At 42.0% G+C, this 24519-nt stretch overlaps 1 protein-coding gene across 1 annotated transcript in view; it reads left to right on the top strand.

The window, feature by feature from the left end:
• Positions 1-24519, top strand: part of LOC143928229 (calcium-activated chloride channel regulator 2-like) — a 56211-nt gene that overhangs the window by 19688 nt on the left and 12004 nt on the right. The window contains exons 5-10 of the mRNA XM_077452979.1: positions 280-448; positions 8617-8844; positions 11325-11549; positions 16350-16527; positions 19915-20021; positions 20611-20829. Coding sequence (XP_077309105.1) covers positions 280-448; positions 8617-8844; positions 11325-11549; positions 16350-16527; positions 19915-20021; positions 20611-20829 — 1126 coding nt within the window. The remainder of the gene's footprint in view (positions 1-279; positions 449-8616; positions 8845-11324; positions 11550-16349; positions 16528-19914; positions 20022-20610; positions 20830-24519) is intronic.

The raw sequence follows: 24519 nt of genomic DNA, 5'->3' as shown, positions 1-24519 counted from the left end.
TTGTATATCAGATCAAAATGTATTAAAACTTTTTGCTTGTCTTGCAAAACGCTCTCAAACCAAGTTACTCTCAAACCAAGGTTTTACTGTAGTTAGATTTTGTATGACTGCTAAGGGATTGTTTGTACCATCAGACAATTTGAACTTGAATGAACACCAGTCATATTAACATTTTGCCTCTGTATAGAAACCAAATGTTCACAGTAGACAAGAGCAGTTGTGATAGATGAACAATGGTTCTAAGTCCTAGTTTTATTGACATGCTGTATTTCATTCTAGATGTTCTTCAGATCTAGATGGCATGTACATTTGTAAGAAAACGTCCTGCTCAGATGGAGATTGCATAATTGACCGTCAGACTGGGAATTTACACGAGGGATGCATGTTTTTAGCTAACAGTACCCAGAATGCAAAATCATCCATAATGTATATGCAAGCACTTTCTTCGGTAAGTAAACAAAATGAGTTCATTATACAAATTGAACAATAAAAAAATATTTATTTTTGCTACTGAATCCATATTGTTAATTTCTGAGTACCATATCAATGATCAGTTTTTAAATGGGCAGCACAGTGATGTAGTGGTTAGCACTTTCACCTAGCAGCAAAAAGGGTCACTGGTTCAAATCCCGACCACAACACCATCTGCCTGGGGTTTGCATGTTCTCCCTGTGCCTGCGTGGGTTTCCTCAAGGTACTCTGGTTTCCTCCCACACTCTAAAGACATGCTGGAAGGTTAATCGGATCCTGTCTAAATTGGCCCTAGTATGTATGAATGTGTGTTAGGGACCTTAGGTTGTAAGCTCCTTGAGAGTAGGGACTGATGTGAATGTATAATGTATATGTAAAGCGCTGCGTAAATTGATAGCGCTATCTAAGTACTTGAAATAAATAAAATAATGGTTCTCAGTTTTGTATTTTTATGAATTCAGAAACACAAAAAAAATAAAGTAAATCTCAGCTAAAGCAGGATAGCATTGCAAAGAAAAAAATATTTTTTAAAAGCAATAGTGGCACATGGATCTGGGAGAATTACGTGAAATGCCCTGTACACACGACCGGACTTTTCAACATCAAAAGTCTGACGGAATGATTCCGGCAGACTATTCGATCGTGTGTGGGCTGCAACGGACTTTTGATTCACAAAAGTCTGACAGACTTTAGAAATGGAACATGCTTCAAATTTTTCCGCCAGAACTCTGCCGGACCCAGAAATCCACGCGTGTGTGTGCTAGTCTGACGGACTAAAACCGACTCTAGGGCAGCTATTGGCTACTGGCTATGAACTTCCTTATTCTAGTCCAGTCATACGTCATCACGTTCGAATCCGTCGGACTTTGGTGTGATTGTGTGTGGCCAATAGGGATGAGCCGAACACCCCCCGGTTCGGTTCGCACCAGAACTTTCGAACGGACCCCAAATTCGAACGAACGTTAGAACCCCATTGAAATCTATGGGACTCGAACGTTCGAAATGAAAAGTGCTAATTTTAACGGCTAATATGCAAGATACTGTCCTAAAAAGGGTTTGGGGACCTGGCTCCTGCCCCAGGGGACATGGGTCAATGCCTAAAATGTTTTTTAAAATGGCCGTTTTGGCGGGAGCACTGATTTTAATGACGATTAAAGTGAAAATAAAAAGTGAAATATTCCTTTAAATATGGTGCCTGGGGGGTGTCTGTAGTATGCCTGTGAAGTGCCACGTCTTTCCCGTGTTTAGAACAGTCCCTGCACAAAATGACATTAAACGGAAATAACACCATTTAAAACTGCTTGCGGTTTTAATGTTATATCTGGTTCCTGCAATATGGTTGAAAATCATTGAGAAAAATGGCATGGGTAGCCCTCCCTGCCCATTACCAGCCTATTTGGGTCTTGTACGCATATTAAGGGGAACCCTGTACCCATATTAAAAAAGGAAATGCGTGTGACCCCCAGGCCCTATATACTCAGAACAGCAGTATACAGGCGGTGCAAACAAGACAGGGACTGTGTAGGTTTGTTGTGTTAAGTTGAATCTGCTTGTAATTTTCAACTGATACATTTTTAAAGTGTAGCTCCAGTCAAAAAAACGATTTTTAAGCTTTTTGGAAAACATAGGGAAGGGTTATCACCCCTGTATAATTTGTTTTGTCGTCCATCTTTTTTCATCTCACTTGCTGTTGTCTCCTTCCGTTTGCAAGTAGGAGATGTTTGTAAGTTGGATGTTTGAAAGTAGGGGCCTGCCCTATATGCTCTGCAGAAATGGCGGAACAAGGTGTTGGTTTTGCCACAACATTGTAAGCCCTCAAAGTGACTCTTGGTGGGCGCTGGAGCGCCCTGCTGTGAACGATTATATCAAGAATTGTAATTACATGCCATTGTTGAACAGTGGTAGAAAAATTGACCTTTGGTGGTTGTGTCCTCACCGTTACTCTGGGTGGGCACAGGAAGGGGCCCTCCTGTGAAATATTATATCAAGAATTGTAATTACATGTCCCTGTTAAACAGGGGCAGAAAAATTGGGCCTTAGGCACTGGTGCTGGTGCCACCACACTGCAACCTCTGCCATATACTCTAGTTTTAATGCAGGAATTAGCCCTGCTGCAAAGCATTGCATCAAAAATTGTAATTAAACGCCCCTGTTAAACAGGGGCAGAAAAATTGGGCCTTAGGCACTGGTGCTGGTGCCACCACACTGCAACCTCTCCCATATACTCTTGTTTGATTGCAGGAATTAGCCCTGCTGCAAAGCATTGCATCAAAAATTGTACTTAAACGCCCCTGTTAAACAGGGGCAGAAAAATTGGGCTGATGGCATCAACCAGAACCAGAAATGTTCTTCCAACATATCAGCGGAGGAGGAAGAGGATAGACAATCAACATAACAGGACAGTCACTCAGCATCAGCATAGGCAGTCTTGAAGGGATGTGGTATTTCAAAAAAAATTATTCGGTTACATCAGCTTCAGGTGCTTGGTAGCTGTGGGTGATCCAAGACTGATTCATCTTGATGAAGGTCAGTCGATCAACTGATTCGGTGGACAGGCGCACCCTGTGATCGGTAACAAAGCCACCAGCAGCACTGAAGGTGCGTTCCGAAAGAACGCTGGATGCAGGACAGGCCAGTAGCTCAATTGCATACCGTGCAAGCTCTGACCAGTGATCCATCCTCAAGACCCAGTAAGCCAGAGGATTTTCGGTGGGAAAGGTGTCCAAGTCTGACCTTGCCCCTAGGTATTCCTGCACCATGTAAATCAGACGCTGGCGATGGGTGCTGGAACCGATCATACCTTGGGGCTGCGGACTAAAAAATTGTCTGAAAACATCAGTCAGACGGCCACCTTCTCCACCGCTCCTTCTGACCGATGCCTCAGCTACACGTTGTCCAGGACCAGGAGTTTGTAACCTCCCAGTCTCTGGGAACGCGTTGCACAGACCTTTCTGCAAGGCCTCCCGGAGATGTCTCATCCTCTGCTCCCTCTGCGATGGCAAGATAAGGTCGGCAACCTTACCCTTGTACCGTGGATCAAGGAGAGTGGCCAGCCAGTAATGGTCCCTCTCCTTGATCCAAAGAATACGAGGATCCTTCCGTAGGCTTTGCAGGATCAGGGAGGCCATGCAGCGTAGGTTAGCTGAGGCATTCGGTCCGGAGTCCTCTGGGTCACTAAGGACAACATGATCCGCAGCTACCTCCTCCCAGCCACGTACAAGTCCACGTGTTTCTTGGGACTGTAAATCATCCCTACAAGACTGCAGCTGCTGCTGCTGATGCTGATGCTGAGTGCCAGCCTCCACCTCCATGCTGATACAATCATCCTCCTCCTCCTCTTCCTCCTCCTCATCCTCTTCCTGTGTGATGGGTGGCACAGCAGGAACACTGTCTGGATAAAGGGGGCCTTGAGAGGCAAGGAAGTCCTCCTCTTCCTGCCTCTGTTCTGCCTCAAGTGCCCTGTCCATTATTCCACGCAGCGTATGCTCCAAGAGGTGGACAAGAGGTACAGTGTCACTGATGCATGCACTGTCACTGCTCACCATCCTTGTGGCCTCCTCAAACGGTGACAGGACAGTGCATGCATCCCTGATCATGCCCCACTGGCGTGGTGAGAAAAAACCGAGCTCCCCTGACCCTGTCCTGGTGCCGTAGTCGCACAGGTACTCATTGATGGCCCTCTGCTGCGTGTGCAGCCGCTGCAGCATGGCCAATGTTGAGTTCCATCTGGTGGGCATGTCACATATAAGGCGGTTCTTGGGCAGGTTCAACTCCTTTTGGAGCTCAGCCAGCCGAGCACAGGCATTAAATGATCGGCGGAAATGCACACAGACTTTCCTGGCCTGCTTCAGGACATCCTGTAAGCCGGGGTACCTGCCCAAGAACCGCTGCACCACCAGGTTAAGGACGTGAGCTACACAGGGCACATGGGTCAGTTGTCCCTGTCGGAGGGCGGAGAGGAGGTTGGTGCCATTGTCGCAAACCACCATTCCTGGCTTAAGCTGGCGTGGCGTCAACCACCTCTCGGCCTGCCCCTGCAGAGCTGACAAAACATCCGCCCCAGTGTGGCTCCTGTCCCCCAAACAAACCAGCGCAAGCAAGGCATGGCATCGTTTTGCCTGCGTACTTGCGTAGCCCATGGAACGCCTACGGAGCACCGCTGGTTCTGAGGACAGAGCACTGGAAGAGGCCATGGAGGAAGAAGAAGAGGAGGGGGTGGAGGAGAGAGGTGTGTCACAACCAATAGTAGCATTTTGGAGGCGTGGTGGCGGAACAACCTCCAACACTACTGCACCTTGTCCTGCATCCTTCCCAGCTGCCAGAAGAGTGACCCAATGGGCCGTGAAAGACAGGTAACGTCCCTGTCCATGCCTGCTGGACCATGAGTCAGCGGTAATATGCACCTTACCACTGACTGCCCTGTCCAGCGAGGCAAGGACATTGCCTTCCACATGCCGGTAGAGAGCCGGAATCGCCTTCCGTGAGAAAAAGCGTTTGGGGACCTGCCACTGAGGAACCGCACATTGTACAAACTCACAGAAGGGGGCCGAGTCTACCAACTGAAAAGGCAGCAGTTGAAGTGCTAGCAATTTAGCCAAGCTAGCATTCAACCGTTGGGCATGTGGATGGCTGGGAGTGAACTTCTTCCGCCGGTCTAGCAGCTGGGGCAGGGACATTTGCCTGCTATAATCGGACGTGGGTGTACCGCTAGCAGAGTTCCCAGAAGCACTTGGCTGTGACACACCTAATTCTACACCTTCATTCCTCTCAGAGCAGGTTTCAGAGAGGACTGAAGGTCTAGTGGGGTTGGAGATGCCAGCTGATGAGGAGCAAGGAGAGGTCCGCTTTGTTCTTTGGTGTGGGTCTTTGAGGTACGCTTGCCAACGAGCTGCATGGCAGGTCAACATATGTCTGGTCAAGCATGTGGTGCCCAAGCGGCTGATGTTTTGGCCACGTGAGATACGCTTGAGACATATGTTGCAAATAGCAGCGGTGCGATCTGATGCACTCGTCTCAAAAAAGGCCCACACCAAAGAACTTTTAGAATAACGCGCAGAGGCAGCGCTCTGCACAGGTGGAGCTCTGCGGTGTGATTCAGTCGGTGTGCTGCCCCTAAGCTGGCCCCCGGAGGGCATCCTGCCTCGTTGGACATGTGCCTCCTCCTCCTCCTCCCTCCTTCCAGGCACCCACGTGGAGTCAGTGCCCTCATCATCCCCTCCCTCTTCATCGCTGTAGCAAACCTGGCAGTATGCTGCAGCTTATGGAACATGACTGCCAGATTGCTGTTCTTCTTGAGCATCCCCTCTCTCTGCGCTCACGCTACTGCCTTCCTCTAGCTGAGTGTCATCATCAGAGCCCACAAAACACTGGGCATCCTCCTGGAGCATGTACCCAACACTGTGCTCAAAGAGTTCAGGAGACTCCTCAGGAGGACGTGGTGGGTCTAGGGAAGGAGTCACTGATGATGACATTGAGAGGAGGGAAGACGATGCGTTGGCAGTTGCTTTGCTACTACCCTGAGACTGGGTGAGAGAGGATGAGGAGGATGAAGAGGGCTTGGTCATCCACTCTACCAAGTCGTTGGCATGTTGCGGTTCAACATGTCCAGCTGCCGAAAAGAAGGACAAGCATGTCCCATGGCCACGTGCTGATGACAATGCACCGCGTCCACGACCAGCACTGTTGTCTCTAGACACAGAGCCTGCTTGCCCTCTTTTATCGGCTCGCGTCTGTCTGCCTCTCCTTGCTGGCCTTCCAGACATGGTAATGGCCTGAAGGGAGTTGGGTAAAACAGCAGTTGGGTAGTGTATATTGTGCTGGAGGCACACAACACCCACTAACTCCTGCAGATGCCTTTATTATAGAACACCAGAGATAAAGGGGTATATACAGATGTATACTGTGCTGTGCTGGAGGCACACACAACTTCCAATAACTCCTGCAGATGGCAAGTGGTCTCAAATAGAGAACAGCTATGTAGGTGGATATAGCGGTATGTACTGGGTACAGAGCACGCAGACAGCACGCACTATCTCCTAACACTACTGACTGCAAGCTCTATTATAAAAGATAGATCACTAGCTATATAGGTGAGGTGAATATAGCGGTGTATACTGCGGTCAGGGCACACAGACAATAACCACTACACAACAGCAAGATAGAAAATCGGCCGAAAACGATCGGTGTGTACTGTGTTGAAGGTACACAGAACACCCACTGCTTCAGATGCCAACACACTACACGAGGCCGCCGCGATGGCGGCCTTATATAGTGTGGGGCGTGCACTACACAGCCTGAGCTATGATTGGCCACAGGCATCCTGCCTGTGGCCAATCATGGCTCTCCTCGCTGCTGGCGCTGCGATTGGCCAAGCATGCGGGGTCACAGTGCATGCTTGGCCAATCATGAGCCAGCAATGCACTGCGCCATCGCAGTGCATTGTGGGCCGTGAGCGCCACACGAATTTGACGCGAACGGACCAAAATGTTCGGATTTCGCCGAACGGACGAACAGCCAATGTTCGAGTCGAACGTACGTTCGACTCGAACACGAAGCTCATCCCTAGTGGACAAGTCCGTTCATTCGGAAAGTCCGTCAGAACTCTGTCAGAACTCTGTCAAAAGTCTGCCGGACTTAAGTCCTGTCGTGTGTACGCGGCAAAATAAACAAAAGCATTGATAATGCTTTTTTTGACAGAGCTAAACAGCTTTTGAAAGTTACATTGATGAAAATTATGAAATTAAAACTTGGGATATATAAAAAGAGAATAGTCTACCAGCTAAGTTTAATCATTCAGTCTACACCCGCTCCCTTTTGTTGGTAATCTGGTGACCTGAAAACTTGTCTTTGTAATGCAGGAAAGTCATCTTCAAATCCATCAACAGCAGGCACTTTGTTGTCTCTGACGTAGAAAAGTTTGAATTTAAAAAAATGTCAGTGCTAAAAAGTATGTGTTAGAGAGTACGGTCTCAGTAAACCTTTGAGGCACTGTCTGAATTCCAATTAGATTAACTTTTTCTAACACAATGAAGCCCTGTACACACGACCAGTTTTCCCGTCAGAATAAATTCTGAAGGTTTTTCTGACTGAATTCCGCTCAAGCTGTCTTGCATACACACGGTCACACCAAATTCTGACCGTCAAGAACACGATGAAGTACAACACGTACAACGGGACTATAAAACGGAAGTTCAATACCCAGTGCGCCACCCTTTGGGCTCCCTCTGCTAATCTCTTCTATGTTTATCTCGTGTTTGTAGAACTTTAGAGAGAGACGATTCGTGCTTTTCAGACTTGCGCTGTTCAGTTTGTGCCTGTGGGGTGTGTATCTGTTCTTCAGTGCATGTAGTCAGATCGTATATGTTTTTCAGTGCGTTCTAGCATTATAAAGCACAAAAGAATCAGCTGCATTAAAAGATCACAAAATTTGCAGCATGAGGAATGTGCTAGCTCCATTACCAACGCTAGTTTTACCAGACCGAGCGCTTCTGTCTCCTACTTGCTTCAGAGCATGCGCCGTTTTTGGTGCGTCGGCACTGCATACAGACGAGCGTTTTTTCCGATAGGAATTTTGTCCATCGGAAAAATTCCTAGCATGTTCTCTAAGTCCATCTGAATTTTCGATCGAAAAAGTCCAATGGGGCATACACATGGTCGGAATATATGATGAAAAGCTCCCATCTGACTTTTTCTGTCGGAAATTCCAACCGTGTATATGCAGCTACACGTTTTACTGATTATTTTTACTTACTTATTATTTTTTAAATTTTTTTATTTGTTTAGATGCCACAAGTTATTATTTAGCTGTTGTCATATAAACATTACCTTCCATCTACAAGAAGGGAACAAACAGGGCCTTGTTTTTTTTTAAAATATACAAAAGTGGCCTGTTTTTCATAGCAACATATGATGATTCACCTATTACGATGTAGTATAGGTTAGAAAATGCAAGCTTGATAAGCTGCTTGTTTTGTACACTAAGGAAGAAGAATTAACTAACTAGCTTTACAGAGCTATGCAGGTATTATTTAGAATATAAGTATACAATTCTTTATAATACTATAAATAATACCTGTATATGTCTTAAGGTATATATTGTATATACTTCACTGTTTATATTCTAACACTGTTCAATTATTTTTCAAGGTTGCAGAATTTTGTTATGACCATGACCATGAAAAGGAAGCTCCAAATATGCAGAACAAAATGTGCAGTTATCGCAGCACTTGGGATGTCATTAGTAGTTCTTATGACTATAAATCCACATTGCCAATGTCTGGAACAGAGCTCCCATCACCACCATACTTTTTACTCATGCAGATCAGGGAAAGGGTTGTATGCCTAGTTTTGGATGTCTCTGAAAATATGGCAAAGGTAATTACCCACTTTTTTTTTTTTTTAAAGTAAGGGGTCACATTCTACCCTTCTGCTCCCCAGTCCTCCTACCATTAAATTACTGTATTTTTTGCTTTTTTATACTGTAAATTTACCATTTCCAGTTGTCCTTAGGCTGTCACGAAATGTGTAGGGTCCTCTTTCTCTTTGTATGTTCTCCTGACAGTGTGTTGTCCTTAATACAAAGAGTGACATTAATGCTCGCTTTCTGCACAATTACATTACGAGTGTAGGGCTGCATGGTAACATCTCCATACTTGCAATATGTCCTCAGTCACAGCCTCCAGGTAAACTGAAGACATTTTGTGGTGGAAAGCACTTACTGTAGCCAGAGCATCTTTATAAAGTAAATCCCTGCCGTGAGACTATTTCCAGACATATACAAACACTCAACATACATAGGTCCCCAACAGGTCCTCTCTCCTTGTGACTGACCGTAGGCACTGGGCAGATTCCTTAGCCAATAGACAACCTGCTATTGGCTATATAATGCACCCATGGCCTGATATCAATCAGAAGTAGAAAGCAGACATGATGGGGAACTAATCATTCAGCTTCATCATCAAGCTCCTCTTATTGTCAGTGTCTAGCTAACAGCCTGTCAGCTGACAATGTCCTTGGCAACCAGTGACAGGTGGGGAAGAAGGTAGGGGTTGAAAACTAGCCTCTCTGTTACACAGTGTTCATAGACAGGCACCCTGCTTGTCCTTGTACACCAGCTTAGAGTTGTTCTGAATTATCTCATTTCAATAGCTACAAACTAGCAGGGCTTTTTTTTCCTCAGAAAATCAGTGTTGGTACTCCCCTCTTCTGATTCACCCTTTGTCTCTGCACCCTACCCACCATCTCTAGGGTTCACCCACTGCCTACCTCCTAGTATTGTCCCTTTTAGAGAAAACAGAGCCAAATATAATTTTGTGGCGCTAAGTAGTTAGTAGTAAAAAAATTTGATAACACAAAAATCAGTAAAATAGATGCCCTGCAGCCAGCAACAACAGACCCCCCCCCCCCCCCCCCAGCAGCAATAAACCCCCTACAAGATAACACCCCCTCAGCATCCCTTACCATTACGTATAATCAGTGCAAGAAATGCATTCCCACTGACAAAAAGCCCTACAAACCAGTAGCTATTTTTGAATTTAGTGCAACCATAGTGCCACTTTTTAGGTTGGTGCTATTAAGTACTACCTGAATCTGTTGCACTGTTCGATAAAAAAAAACTGGCGGCAGGGATTTTTTAGTCTAGCACATGCCATTTTAAAGAGGCCATACCGCCAGAAAAGTGTCAGTAGTGCTTTATTTAATTCCCTATTTGTCTCGAATTGAAACATCAAACAAAGCTGTAAAGAGGGACTCGGAGTTACCTTTCTCTCACTTAATCACTTGTGCATCTTGAGATAGTGATTGTTTGGCACGGGTGCTAGGAAAGTCTCTTCAAAAAACATGGAAAGTTGCTGGGAGCTATACCTTACCTTCTGGCTGCATATGAAAATACTAAATGTTGAGTGCAGTGCTTTCCTTTTGACACATTTACATTTGTAGAATGCTGTACAAGGTGTTTTTTTAAACTTAATAAAAAGTGTTAAATATATATATTATTATATAAAAGAAAATACAAAATGTCATGTACAATATTTGGTATTCATCTGACCAAAAGCAAACATATTTGGAGATGTTGAATATATAGGAATTGCAGACTTTAGCTTTCTACATATTCATTTGATTTGCACATGTATATGGGAATGTGGTCAGTGTTAGCAGCTGGTCTTCCATATCTATCACATACACGTATTTTTAACAGCTTGTATACCAAATAGGTTGTTGGTGTATTGGGTAGCTTGCAAGATTTTTTTTGTTATATTTGGAGAGATTATTTTACAGAATGACCATACATTCCCATAAAGATTTTATGACAATGTATCCACTGAACATTAGAATTTTATTTTGCAGACAAAGTAAAAGTGAAGAGGATACATCAGTGAAAACTACAGAGCATTTATACTACATTTACTAATGGCTGATGTTGGAAAAGATAAAAATAGCACATAAAACTGTTAGCAAAAATATTCTTACCTTGTCTCTCCTCTCACATAGTTAAAAATTATTATAGTACTGAAATTAATTTGACAGTTTTGCTTAGCTATTCACATCATCCACTTGCTATTCCCCTGTCTAATGAAAGTGATCTCATTGGCCACTGATGTCACAGAATAATGCAATAGCATAACATTCTGTGATTAAATAGAAGTGGTTTTACTCAGAAGCTGAAGTGCAAGTCCTCTAATAACATATCAGAGATGCAGTCAACAAATTTGGAAGCCATCATGTGTACACAGTGTAATAACAATTAATAGATTCAGAGCACTGAGTATCCAAGGATGAATGTGTAGAAGAGGAAAATAAAATAATATTTACTTGAATCCACCCTAACACAAATATATTTGTTCTCCTATAAGTAGAGTGAACGACTTCACCAATTGCGCCGTGCAGCAGCCATCTTCATACAGCGGATAGTTGAGGAAGGCGCATACATTGGCATTGTTACATTCAATGAAAGAGCAGAAGTGAAAAGTCAACTGCTTCATATGGTCAGTGATGAGGCACGAGAAAATTTAACTTCAAATCTTCCAGTTACATCTGGTGGAGGATTGTCCATTTGTAGCGGAATCACATCCGGCCTGCAGGTAAATGATGTACTAAAAAAGACATTCATAGTTGTTCTTCAAATCAAAATGTTATTACAAAGCTAATTACAACTGTAATTATAAAACAAATATAAATGTAAAATTTCTTTGCTGACAATCCTTATCTTTGAATACTAAGGGGCTGCTGAAATCAAAGCAATTTAACAAACACAATATTATCATAAATGCTCCTTCTTCTTTTTCTCTATTTGCCTTTAAAACACTTAAAAACAATGGCTGAATAACACTCACCCCTTCCATTAAGGAATCTGATTAAATCTATGACAACATACATAGGAGAGGGCAAAGTCATGAGCTCTGTGCGAGATTGAGCTGTACAAATTGATTTGCAATAGGTGAACAGTTAAGTAACAGGTAAGTGTTTTTAAGCCATTGTTTTGAGCATTTTAAATAAATTGACTTACACAATGGAAATTCTCTACTTGCATGTCTGATTTATCCCTGGGATCTTATATGAGGAACATTGGATGTTCTGATAAGTTGGAAAAATGTATTAAAGGCATTCTGTCCACTTCAAATGGGTGAACGGTTATTTGTAAGTGATAAGCTGACCATAGATGATTCGAATCTTGGCTGGTTCAGCAGGAACCAGCTGAGATTTGAACCATCTATAGGCAGGCTGATTTGTACTCAAGTCGATCCATGGATCCACTTGTGTACAGCCAGCATGTCAGCTTTTTACATGTGATCATTGCCAGCGGCTATAGAGACTAGCAATAATTACTTTGTTCTTCCGGGGGGGATGTCTCTCCATGCCTCTCACCCTGCCTGGAGAACACAATAGTTCCATGGGAGGGATTTCCCCATCAACACTGTGTTGATGGGGAATCAAGTGATTTTATTTCCTGCAACCTGTGGTTGCGGAAAACAAAATCACATCATCTATGGCCTGCCTTATTAAACTAAACTATCTTGTGCAATGGAGATTTTCTCATTGCATGTCTGATTTATCCCTGGGAGCTTATGTGAGGAACAAAGGAACTTCTGGGAAGTTGAAAAGATACCTATTAAGCTCATTGGACTCATTTTAGGTATAAGGGTTAGTAAGGGGTTGAGATCTCAGCAGGTCACAGGTGGAAGAAGTGATGGAAGCACCTGATGATTTGCTGATTACTTTTTGGTTCAAAGGCAAAATGTTTTATTTTGAGTTGAACTCTGTGGGTCTCGCTTTATGGATGTATGTAAATATATACACTGTATGCATTTAGTACACTTTGAGTTAGATTTTTTTAGTTTGAGTGAAAGGATATAGTTAGGTCAGGTTTTGGGGAAAGGTGGATGCAGCCTTTTTTGATAATATAGTAATTATAAAGCTTAGACAATGGGGTTAAATTACTAAAAGTAAATAGGCTGTTTACTTTGCATGGGAATTATTCTAAGAGCTTAGTAAATGGATTTTGCAAAAGCATTTGACACAGTTCCCCATAAACGTTTACTGTACAAAATAAGGTCCCTTGGCATGGACCGTAAGGTGAGTACATGGATTGAAAACTGGCTACAAGGGCGAGTTCAGAAGGTGATGATAAATGGGGAGTACTCGGAATGGTCAGGGGTGGGTAGTGAGGTCCCCCAGGGTTCTGTGCTGGGACCAATCCTTTTTAATTTGTTCATAAACAACCTGGAGGATGGGGTAGTTCAATCTCTGTATTTGCGGATGATACTAAGCTAATCAGGGCAATAACTTCTCCGCAGGATGTGGAAACCTTGCAAAAAGATCTGAACAAATTAATGGGGTGGGCAACTACATGGCAAATGAGGTTCAATGTAGAAAAATGTAAAATAATGCATTTGGGTGGCAAAAATAGGATTGCAATCTATACACTGGGGGGAGAACCTCTGGGGGGATCTAGGATGGAAAAGGACCTGGGGGTCCTAGTAGATGATAGGCTCAGCAATGGCATACAATGCCAAGCTGATGTTAACAAAGCAAACAGAATATTGGCATGCATTAAAAAGGGGATCAACTCCAGAGATAAAACAATAATTCTCCTGCTCTACAAGACTCTGGTCTGGCCGCACCTGGAATGTGCTGTCCAGTTCTAGGCACCAGTCCTCAGAAAGGATGTACTGGAAATGGAGCGAGTACAAAGAAGGGCAGCAAAGCTGATAGAGGGTCTGGAGGATATTAGTTATGAGGAAAGTTTGCGAGCACTGAACCTATTTTCTCTGGAGAAGAGATGCTTGAGAGGGGATATGATTTCAATATACAAATACAATACTGGTGACCCTACAATGAGGATAAAACTTTTTTGCAAAAGGGAGTTTAACAAGACTCATGGCCACTCATTAAAATTAGAACAAAAGAGGTTTAACCTTAAACTACGTAGAGGGTTCTTTACTGTAAGTCCTTGTACACACGGTCGGAAATTTCGACGGAAAATGTCTGATTGAACCGCGTTGTCGGATAATCCGACCGTGTGTGGGCTCCATCTGACTTTTTCCATCGGAATGTCTGACCAACAAAGTTTGAGAGCTGAATATAAAATTTTCGGACAACATGATCCGATCGGACTTCGTCTGATCGTTTGTAGAGAATTCCAATAGGACAAAGTGCCAAGCATGCTCAGATCAAATTACGAGACCAAAGCTATTGGCTACTAGCCTGAACGCAGTCCCGACATAACGAATGAACGTCATCACGTTCCGAATGATCGGATTTTCCGACAACTATGTCCGACCGTGTATATGCAACACCAGTTTCGGACAAAATCCGTCGGAAAAAATCCGGCGGATTTTGTGGTCGGAATTTTTGACCGTGTGTACAAGGGATAAGAGCGGCAAGCATGTGGAATTCCCTTCCACAGGCGGTGGTCTCAGCAAAGGGGTATTGATGGTTTCAAGAAACTATTAGAAAAGCACCTGAACGACCACAACATACAGGGATATACAATGTAATACTGACATATAATCACACACATAGGTTGGACTTGATGGACTTGTGTCTTTTTTCAACCTCACCTACTATGTAACTATGTAAATGAAAAAAAATAAAATAATTCAATAAAAGCAGCGCTCTAAAAACCTATATAACAAATGTCCAAAGTAATATGTTCTAACAAGTTGATTTATTAAATGCTTTAAAAAGAGTAATGTCTAAAATCATATATAAATGTCCATAAAACCCATCTTCTCAACATGGTACACCAGTCATTATGTGAAAGGAAACACTTTAATATCAATTGTATACGATACCGCCAAAAGACCCAGGGTTAATATCACCAGCTGATTCCAGATTTTGATCACAGATGTGTGCACTGTCAGCCCAGGATGTAAAGCCGAATAGGATGTTCACTGAGGGTAAAAGCTCCAAAAATGACTGCGGGTATAGATTTATAACATCCTACTATGCGTTTCAAACTTTGGATGTGAGTCTCACTATAGTCGCTTCAGCGGGTTGGAGACTAGGGCTGAAGCAGCGTCCTACACTGAACCTTCGGTGGATCACAGCACTATAGCAGGTCCCGCAGGACGCTCATGCCGAGGACCGGAAGCGGCCGTCACCTGGAATCACGGAACCCGAAGGGGCAGAAGTTGCCTCCGATGGACTGGATCGTAAAGCTTGTTGTTGTCCTAGCAACCGTGGCTGACATGTTTCGTGTGCATGCGCCTTCTCAAAGCCCTATGTAAATGAGGTGCAGCTCCGCTTTCTTAATTAAGGAATGCTATTCATTCCAAGCATGGATAAAACAGAAACTTTCAGATATACTTTTACAATTCCTCATTGGCTTTGAGCCAAAATTAGACATTTCTAAACAAGAATCTTGTAGTTACGGAGAAGCAATTGTATGATAACATTTTAATAAAAATCATCCCAAAATAAATTTGTAGGGTGATGTCACTAAGGTAGGCAGACTTCCTCAGGCTGTAATGTAAGGAGACTTCATTAGGGAGACTTCCTCAGGTTGTAATGTAAGGAGACTTCATTAGGGAGACTTCCTCAGGCTGTAATGTAAGGAAACTTTGTGAGGGAGAATTCGACAGGCTGTTAAGTGCTGCTAATGTATTTTGGAATAAATTTTGTCTGAAACTGGTCAGGCTATATGGAAAATTATGGGAGTTTCTCAGGGCTGTGCAGGCTTGGAGCTGCTGAACTGCGAGATAGTGGAGAAAACACAGGGACTGCAAATCTGTTTTGGAACTTAGATTCAAGAAAGCCTTTGCAATTGGAGAATGTCTGTCCTCCTGCTGGAGTGTAACCAGTGAGAAATTTAACTTAGTAATAAAAAAAAACTGCTACCTGATGTACAGTTGCAACTTTTTGGGGTATCCTAATTAGTACTCAACCACGTAACCTTCATTCTTTCTTTACTTAAATACACGACAATCTTGACATGCCAAGAATTCCTTGTGATATTGGATGAGACAATGTATGCATCTCAAGAAATTGACAAGAGAACATTTCTAATGTAATTTCCTTTAACCTTGGGAATAGAGATTTTACACAAATATGCTAGTTCTATGGAAAAATACTTGTCATGTTTTCATTTTTTCCCATGACTGTGCAGGAAGTGCAGAAAAAGGAAATAACCCAGCTAGATTGCCTGTAAACACTGTCCAACCTTATGACCGCCATAGGTTATAGCACTCATTTTTCTTTGTCATTCTATTTCTGTATGTTTTTAAATAAAGTTATACTTATTTTTATATTATACTATGTTTTTATAGGCATCGAAACGATGGAAACTAAAAACCACACTAAACAAGACATATATTGTAAGACACAATAAAAAATGTTTCATAACAAAATAAAACATTAAAAATAATGTTTTCTTTTTATAGGTGATCAAAGGTCTTAATGGAGGAACAGAAGGTTCTGAAATTATCTTGGCTGTCAGTGGAAATGATAGGAATATAAGTAAATGTTTATCTGAAGTGGCGCTGAGTGGCTCAGTTATTCATACCATTACTATTGGACTCGGTGCTGATCCGGAGTTGGAACGGTTTGCTGAAGTAACAGGTTCAAATGGGATATTGTGGAATAATGATAACAAGACTAGTGTCTAACATCTGTGTAAAACCTTTAAAATATATTCTAGAGCTGTAAACATAAAGAGGACTTTTGTCCAGGATATGGACATTGACGTATTTACATATTGCTAACAAGCAATAAATGAGCTTGAAAACATACCATAACTGATCTCTTTAACTGCAGTTGCTCTGGTGCTGTGAAACAAATTGTCCTCAAAGTTCACAGTAGAAGCAATGAGAGGTCATTCTCTCAGCATCTCAGCTCACAGTGCTTACCCCTCCAGACACAGAAGGCTGGAAGGCTGTGGAGTCACTGCTGGGAGATGATGGAGGGTGATGAGCTGTTAAGAGCCAGCTTATGTGATTCCGCTGTGAAATCTGAGGATTAACTGCTTGATGGTTAGGGATTATTTTTAAAGATCAGTGATAAAGCTTATTTTAAAACTCATTTACTCCTTGTTAAGAATATGTAAACATTTTAAGGTCCATTCTTTACCGAGAACCAGTTATGCCTGAGCTTTTACAATAATCTAATACCCAGGCCTACATAAATATAATTGTGAAGTGTAGTGTCCTCCTCTAGTTAGGCTGCTAGGTTAAATTTTGTTTTTTTACTGAGCTGAGCGTTTGATTCCAGCCACTTGCCTCTGAAAGAAGTTTCCAGAGTATAGGGCAGGCAGATTTAACTGATTAGCGTGAATATTTATAATACCCCAGCCAATCCCTGGAAGGAGGCATCCAGAAGGTGGCCGGGGAGGGGATAAATATTTAGGAAGCCTTGCCAGAGGGGGGAGTTTTTTTTCCCTCCAGGGAGCGTTCTGGGTCTCTTGGGGTTACTACTCCTGGAGGCAGCTTTACTGAGACAAAAAATGGGCTGCTGGGCTGGGGGCCAGGAGGGAGATTGCCAATGGATGTTTTCTGGAGGGCACTGCACTGAAATCCTGGTCTGGTGAAGGATCTTGTTATCTCCCTCATTGAGGATAAACCTGTGGATGCTGGGTGGCAGACATCTTCTGGAACATTGTGAGTAAAGACCTTGCTGGGGAGTACTAGTTGTGCAAGTGGCTATATGGACTGCTGCTGTAGAGTTCTAGATATACTGGCTTTTCCCTGTTACTGCCAGAAAAGCTTCAACTGAGAGATTAGAAGCTTGGCCGCCTATTGTTGCTACTGATAAGTTTGGTGTATCCTGTGACCCTAAACCAATCTCCTTGAAGTTCTTCAACAATAAATACTAACAAAATATATCGGCACATATTTTTGGAGGAAAGAAGGTTAGGGCCAGGATACCCTTAGGTAGTTGCAAATTGGCAGACTCTGAGACTTCAATAGGAGGACAGCCGTGCAGGGAAAGGCCCTAGCAAGAAGCCACATCTGCACTTACAGGATTGCTGTCTACTATGGTAAAAGTCTAAGGCTTCATGTACACGGGACGTTTTCACAACCTCTCCTGGGCGATTTAACTTGACAGATAGTAACCCATGTTTAAAACTTACATTTTGCTGCGTTTACATGCCGCGTTTTGCCGCGTTTAGAATCGTTTCAAAATGTTTTTTTTTTAAATGGGCAGAAACGAAAAACGCCTGTAAACAAAATGCAGGGCGTCTGAAACATCGTAAACTTCGGCGTCTGAACCCATTCTTTTGCTTTAGAAGAAACGCTGCTAACCGCAACTGCCTAAAAACGGCAATAAACGAGACTGTGTACATGGTCACATAGGATAACATTGAATGAGTTCAGGGGCAGTTGAAAAAAGCGTCCAACTGCCTCTGAACGTAGGTTTAGCAGCGTCCCATGTACATGGGGCCTAACAGTTCCTAACTCAAACGTAACAGTCCTTTCAGCTTTACTACAATGGCCTCTTGTAGTTCTTCAACACTGAGCTCCCAATCTCTCACTAGACCCACTGTTTCACTGACTCTGAATCCTTTGAGCTCCTCCAAGGTTTGCGGTGGTATCCCCTTAAGCGGCACCCCTGCTTCCCTGCTGGGTCCCTGGTTGGCACTCCAGATACTTCTCAAGCTTCACCCCTGCTAACCGGTGAGGTCCCTGGCTTGACTCACAATGCTGCTCTGCAAGCATCTCCTCTGCGGGTTGGGTCCCTGACTTGATCACCACCTGAAGTTTCCCGATTCTCCACAGTGCCCTTTTGGTGAGAATGTGGTTCCAGTACTTGCTTCAGTTACTCACTGTGGTCCCTGGTAAAGGTGGTTGGTCCCTTTTTGTGGTGACAGTTTCTCTTCTACCTCAGACCACTGACAGGTTCTCTGGCCGGCAGAACCGTCACTTCTGGTTGGACTGAAAGCTGCAATCCCAGCCCTGCCCTGCCTTCTTACTTCTGGATAGGCTCTCACACAGCCTGGCAGCCTGATGCCCCGGGATAGGCCCAATCTCCAGCCTAGCAGTCTGGGGCGTATGACACACATCCACCAGCCGTCCAGGTGGCACAGAACATAGATCACCTGACCTCCCCTGAATATATAGGTTCTCCCAGCGGGCCAAGGGATTCAAGAAAACTCCTGCCCATTGGCTGAGATACCCATAACCTGACTTTGGGTTGCCCTTCTTGTATCTAGTACCACCAAGCACCCGGCCACCTAGTGGTAGAAGATAAAAGTGCAACAAGGCCAAACTTGTCAATTGATCTCTATAAATCGACCAAGATAACTACTTCTGGCAAGCAAATTTGTGAGGAGCTCCCTGACTAAACCCCAGGGTGCTACATTATTATTATTTATTATTATTAATTTGTTACGTTCCATTTGTTTAAATGCAGCATTGGTTATTTTGGATAATTCGTAGCTTTGGATAAATTTGTATTCGTTACATTCACTAAGAGCCACATTTGAAAGGAAATCCCAATACATATATATTAATAGTTTATAACTATTATTATACTTTTATTATTGTTATTTATTATTAATAAATAATGATTAAAATAACTAAAATAATGGTTAATAAACGTAATAATGGGAATATTTTTTAGTTTTTCAGATTTTTGTCTTCTTTCAAATTTCAGAATTTTGGTTCTTTCGAACTATTACAAGTTATCTAAATAACGAATACCGCATCTAAATGAATAGAGCGTAACAAATTCGTATTTATCCAAAGTTATGAAATATTCGAAATACTGAACATCGATCATAGCGAATGATCCGAAAAAAACAAAACAAGGAAACAGAACTAAATGAAAACTAAAAGAAAAGGATTTTTTGCAATGCATGTGTCTAATTGTCAGAAGCAATATGTACTTAAATGTTACCTCAATACTTAAATATAAGTATGTTATATCTGCCTATAGTTCTTCTGGTGGTAAGTGGTATACTTAGTTTTTACCACACATTGAGGGCTGATTTGTCTTTCTGTTTTTTATTAGGGGGGTTAACTTTCTATGCTTCAGATGCAAAAGACTCAGACAGTTTAATTAGAGCTTTTATGGAAATATCCCCCAAATATGGAGATATTGAAGAGCAATTTGTGGTGGTGAGTCATTTTGGAGTCTTTCCATATTACGTCTGTGTATACCTTCCTTCTATTTTAAGCTGTGGACCTGTTAATTTAGGAAGATCCAATTATGTTGTATAAATATATTTAAATTTGGGTTAATCTGTTCCTAGATTTGAAGTTGGAGCAAGCCTTAGGTAGTAGAATATTAAGAGCTATGTATTCAGTTATTACTGTTGTAAAATTATATCAGTTGCATTCTTATGGGGTACTAGCATGAAAGATTTACTTACTCTGTTGTGTTTAAAAGGACAAATCCAAACTAATATTGCAGTTGGATATCATAAACATTAGGGATAATTGTAGTCTTAACACGTAGCCAAAGGTTACTTATTCTTCCATCCAATGCTTTAGATTGCCATACAAAACAATTTTCATAATTTACCCCATACAAGTCCTTGGGCAAACCACCATGTTCTCTATAATTTATACAGTATAGTCACCTTCATGTATTACCACTGAATTAAATAGTTTGGTGTTGTCTTTTAGGTACAGTATGTATTATGTCTGTTTGCATCCCCTTAAAATGTATCCATAAATTATATTTTGTATTTTTTTTTTCTTTCAGATAAAAAGCATTTGGAAGCTTATCAAGGCCGGTGGTCTGTTATTTGGGTCTGTGTTTATAGACAGCAGTGTGGGGAATGACACTACTTTCATTATAACCTGGCAGGCCCCAGACCCTCCTGATGTTGTCATTGAGGACTCCACTGGATACAAATATACAAATCTTGAGCATGATAATACCTCACAAGTCTCTTATTTAAAAATTCCAGGAACTGCTCAGGTACGACATTAAATCTACATGTTTAGCATTTAGTTATATTTTTTCAATACCGCTATTTGACAACATTTTTGTATAAAGTCTAACACCAGCCAATATAATATTTTTTTTGCTGTAGAAAGGGTAAAAGGGGAAAAGTTTAACATTTATTATTTCTGTGTATGACCCCTTCCAGACTGTCCTAAAAAAATACTTTTTGTCTGTGTCCATATTGAGGAGAACTCCTCTTACTTCCTGTGCTATCAGGAAGTGAGGACATATCTTCTCAGGGGGACAGTAGGAACACAAACTGAATTAAAAAATATTACAAAAGCTGTAACCCAACCTCACTTTAATATCAGTCTGCTTGTAAAATGGGAATAAACCCATTTTTTGTTTTACTTGTACCTACAAGTAAGCCTATAATGCTTACCGGTAGGTACAGTGAATATCTCCTAAACCTGCAAGGTTTAGGAGACATTCACACTGCATGCAGCCATTAATGTCACTGACGTATGCGCTCTGAAGGGACAGCATACCCACGCCATCCCTTCAGAGCTTCGTGCTGTGGTCTGTGGGAGTGATGTGATCACGGCATGGCCTATTAGATGGCCAGAGGACTCGAACCCAGAAGGAAGAGCGGGTGAAGATGTAAGCCCTGACAGCGGCAACAGCACACCGCTGGAATGCTTCATTCTAAGGTAAGTATTTCATAATGTGCGATACATGTATGCAATGCGGTTTGCTACTGCTTTAATGCAAAGTGTTTTATCAAGTAAACATTTATTATGGAGGAAAACCTATGTAGCATTATCATAGAGTATTATGGTTTGTTAAAAGAGCACAATCTGGTTGCTTCCAGGATTTCTCTCTGATTTAAAACTTTGTAGGAAGCGGTCTTAAAAGGAAGACAGGGAAGGGTTGGGAGTTAGTAGTTTGACTGACTGTCATGTACCTGATTGATGTCTGAAGTAGGACCAACTTCTGGGAGCAAGTTAGGATGTACTAGAATAGCAGGCAGAGACAAGACGAGATCAAGACTTCAGTCACAACTAGAAAAGTTCTCCAGAAAACTGATTAGGAACACAAGTCAATGACAAGTTAGACAAGGAACAGTGGGAAGTCCACTTAGCAAGGAGGCTAGAGAGGGCAGAGCCTTAAATAGCCTGTTTGGCACCTGTACAGCTACAAGACATGCACAAGCTCAAATGGACACCAGAGGTGCATGAATCACACACACAAATACTCACACCCATACATAGAAGTGCATACCCGATCACAACCCTACGTGGAAGGCCATGTAGTAGAGCATTTGGATTCACATGTGCCAGTATCCTTTAACCAGTTGAACTTTCCTGACATTTTGTCAATTTGTGTGCAAAATTCAGCTTGAGCTATTAAGCTCTAAACAACTTACTTTTTCAATAATGCAGATAAATGTTGTCTGACAAATGTGTGAAAAGGATCCTAGGACTACAACTACTCTTTGAAAGCAAAAAAAAAAAAAAACACAGAATATGCAATATTTCATTTATACCTGACAAATTATGGGAAAAATTACTTTTGAGCCCTGGACATAACAAGGTCTTGTGTACACAGGCATTAACTTGCAAAATAACTGCTTTGCTATACATACAATATAATTGGATTGCAAAAGCAGCTCAAAGCGGGCGGCACAGTTGTGTAGTGGTTAGCACTTTTGTATAGCAGTAGAAGGGTTTGCTGGTTTGGATCCCAACCACGACACCACCTGCCTGGAGTTTGCATGTTCTCCCTGTGCCTGCGTGGGTTTCCTCCCAAACTCAAAACACATGTTGGTAGGTTAATTGAATCCTGTCTAAATTGGCCCTAGTATGTATGAATGTGAGTTAGGGACCTTAGACTGTAAGCTCCTTGAGGGCAGGGACTGATGTAAATGTATAATATATATGTAAAGCGCTACGTAAATTGACAGTGCTATATAAGTACCTGAAATAATAATAATAATAAAGCAATACAAAAGAAGTTAGAAGGAGATCAGAAGCAGGGTTGGAAGGATCTCAGAAGTATATAAAAATTTTTTTTCTTAAAGTCTATTTCAGGTAAAAAAAAATAACATATGCAGTACGTCTGTGTAATACATGGGTATTTGCAAATTGTACCCCCTTCAAGATGTTGGAAGTACAGTATCAGCCCATCCCACTTGTCTTTTGATAGGGTACTTGATACCTCCCTTTCTCCTTATCTCAACAACATCAGGATTAATTGTTTTGTAGTCCAAAATAAGATAAAATTTTCTTAAAATAACACGAGAAGTGTGCACAGGACATATTATAGCTCTGTTGCCTTATGAGTTTATGTGAAATCTTCATTAATATCTGTAAAATATTGTAATTATGAATATATCTCATTTGGCTTGCATCGGGTTACAGGGCTTCCCCCAAGTGCTTGTTAAGAGCAGACAATGTGGAGACAAGACTTGTATATACCAACAATGGAGAGCCAATTCCATTGTTCTACACCTACTCACTTCAAAGGACCCCATGCTGGGGTATGCAATGAAGGAAGCCCAACCCATAATTGATACCTTAGTTCCTGGGGAAATCCAATTAAATCTTCTGCCCAGAATAGTCACAAGGATTTGCATGAAAGGGGGGCGACTTATGTAGTAAGCCCTCCAATTGGGATCCAAGCTAGGGAGCCTATGGGGCATCAGCATGGAGGCATATACTCACAGCAAAGGGGAGGTAACAGTCTCTTTTTTGGCAAACCAGCCATCAGAGTGGAACGTTGGTAAGGATGGGTAATTATGGGAAAGGTGTGCCCTGTTACTTGTAACTAAATATGCTTGTAGATCACTGTCTTAAAGAATATACCCTGTATTCCTTCATGTAAATATTTTATTTCAACCTAGTATTTTTTTCCTTGATGTAAGACCATAGATAGAGATTTGTGTATTAGCTAGACTTTCAACTGCTTTTAATAAATGTTATTATATTTAAAGCTTTCACTCTTGGTCAGTTGAATTCTCATTTAACCCATATCATATCTTGTGATTAATGAATCAGAAATATAAATTTTAGAGGTTAACAGCTGTAAATTTCTGACAAGATGAAAAGGTATTTTTTTTGCACTTATTGAACAGATATAACAAAATGCTTTCAATGGCATATTTACCAGACTTAAAAGATAAGTTAACGTTTAAAAAAAAAAAAAAAAAAAAAAAAAAAGAATAAATGCACATTTTTTGCAGGTAAAAAAAAAAGTGCATTTCTTTTTTTTGTAGTAGGAGCCTGTAAAGCATTACACCAGCGATCAGCAGATTGCTGATGCCATGCAGGTCTCCTGCACACTGTCAGTATATCTGCTTGCCCGCACATCCCATTCGGGTAAGCCGATACTCCCTGACAGGAAGACTTAATGAACTACCACGGTGCTCCACAGCGCCATGGTAGTTTATTGAGAATTACAAGCTGACACTGCAAAGGATGTTGGGACTTGTAGTTCATTCAGACATAGAGCTGTGTGAATAAATGAATGACGTGGCCGTGTGGGCAGAGAAAGTTCATTGTTTTGTTTATAAACACTTTAATGCAACCTGAATGCAGCTGAAAGAATGCTGCATTTGCCCATTTGCATGAGCCTTAAAAAAGCAAATCACAGACAGCTCTTCATGTACTATACTTAGCTAATTGTACCTCCTTGATCTAGAATGTTGACGATTCTTATGTTAAA

Source organism: Lithobates pipiens, unplaced genomic scaffold (assembly GCF_037356315.1).
Source record: "Lithobates pipiens isolate NorthernLeopardFrog02 unplaced genomic scaffold, aLitPip1_a1.2 Scaffold_23, whole genome shotgun sequence".
NCBI classification, from domain to species: Eukaryota; Metazoa; Chordata; class Amphibia; order Anura; family Ranidae; genus Lithobates; species Lithobates pipiens.
Note: the sequence above shows the minus strand (reverse complement) of the source record. Positions and strands in the feature narration are given on the sequence as shown.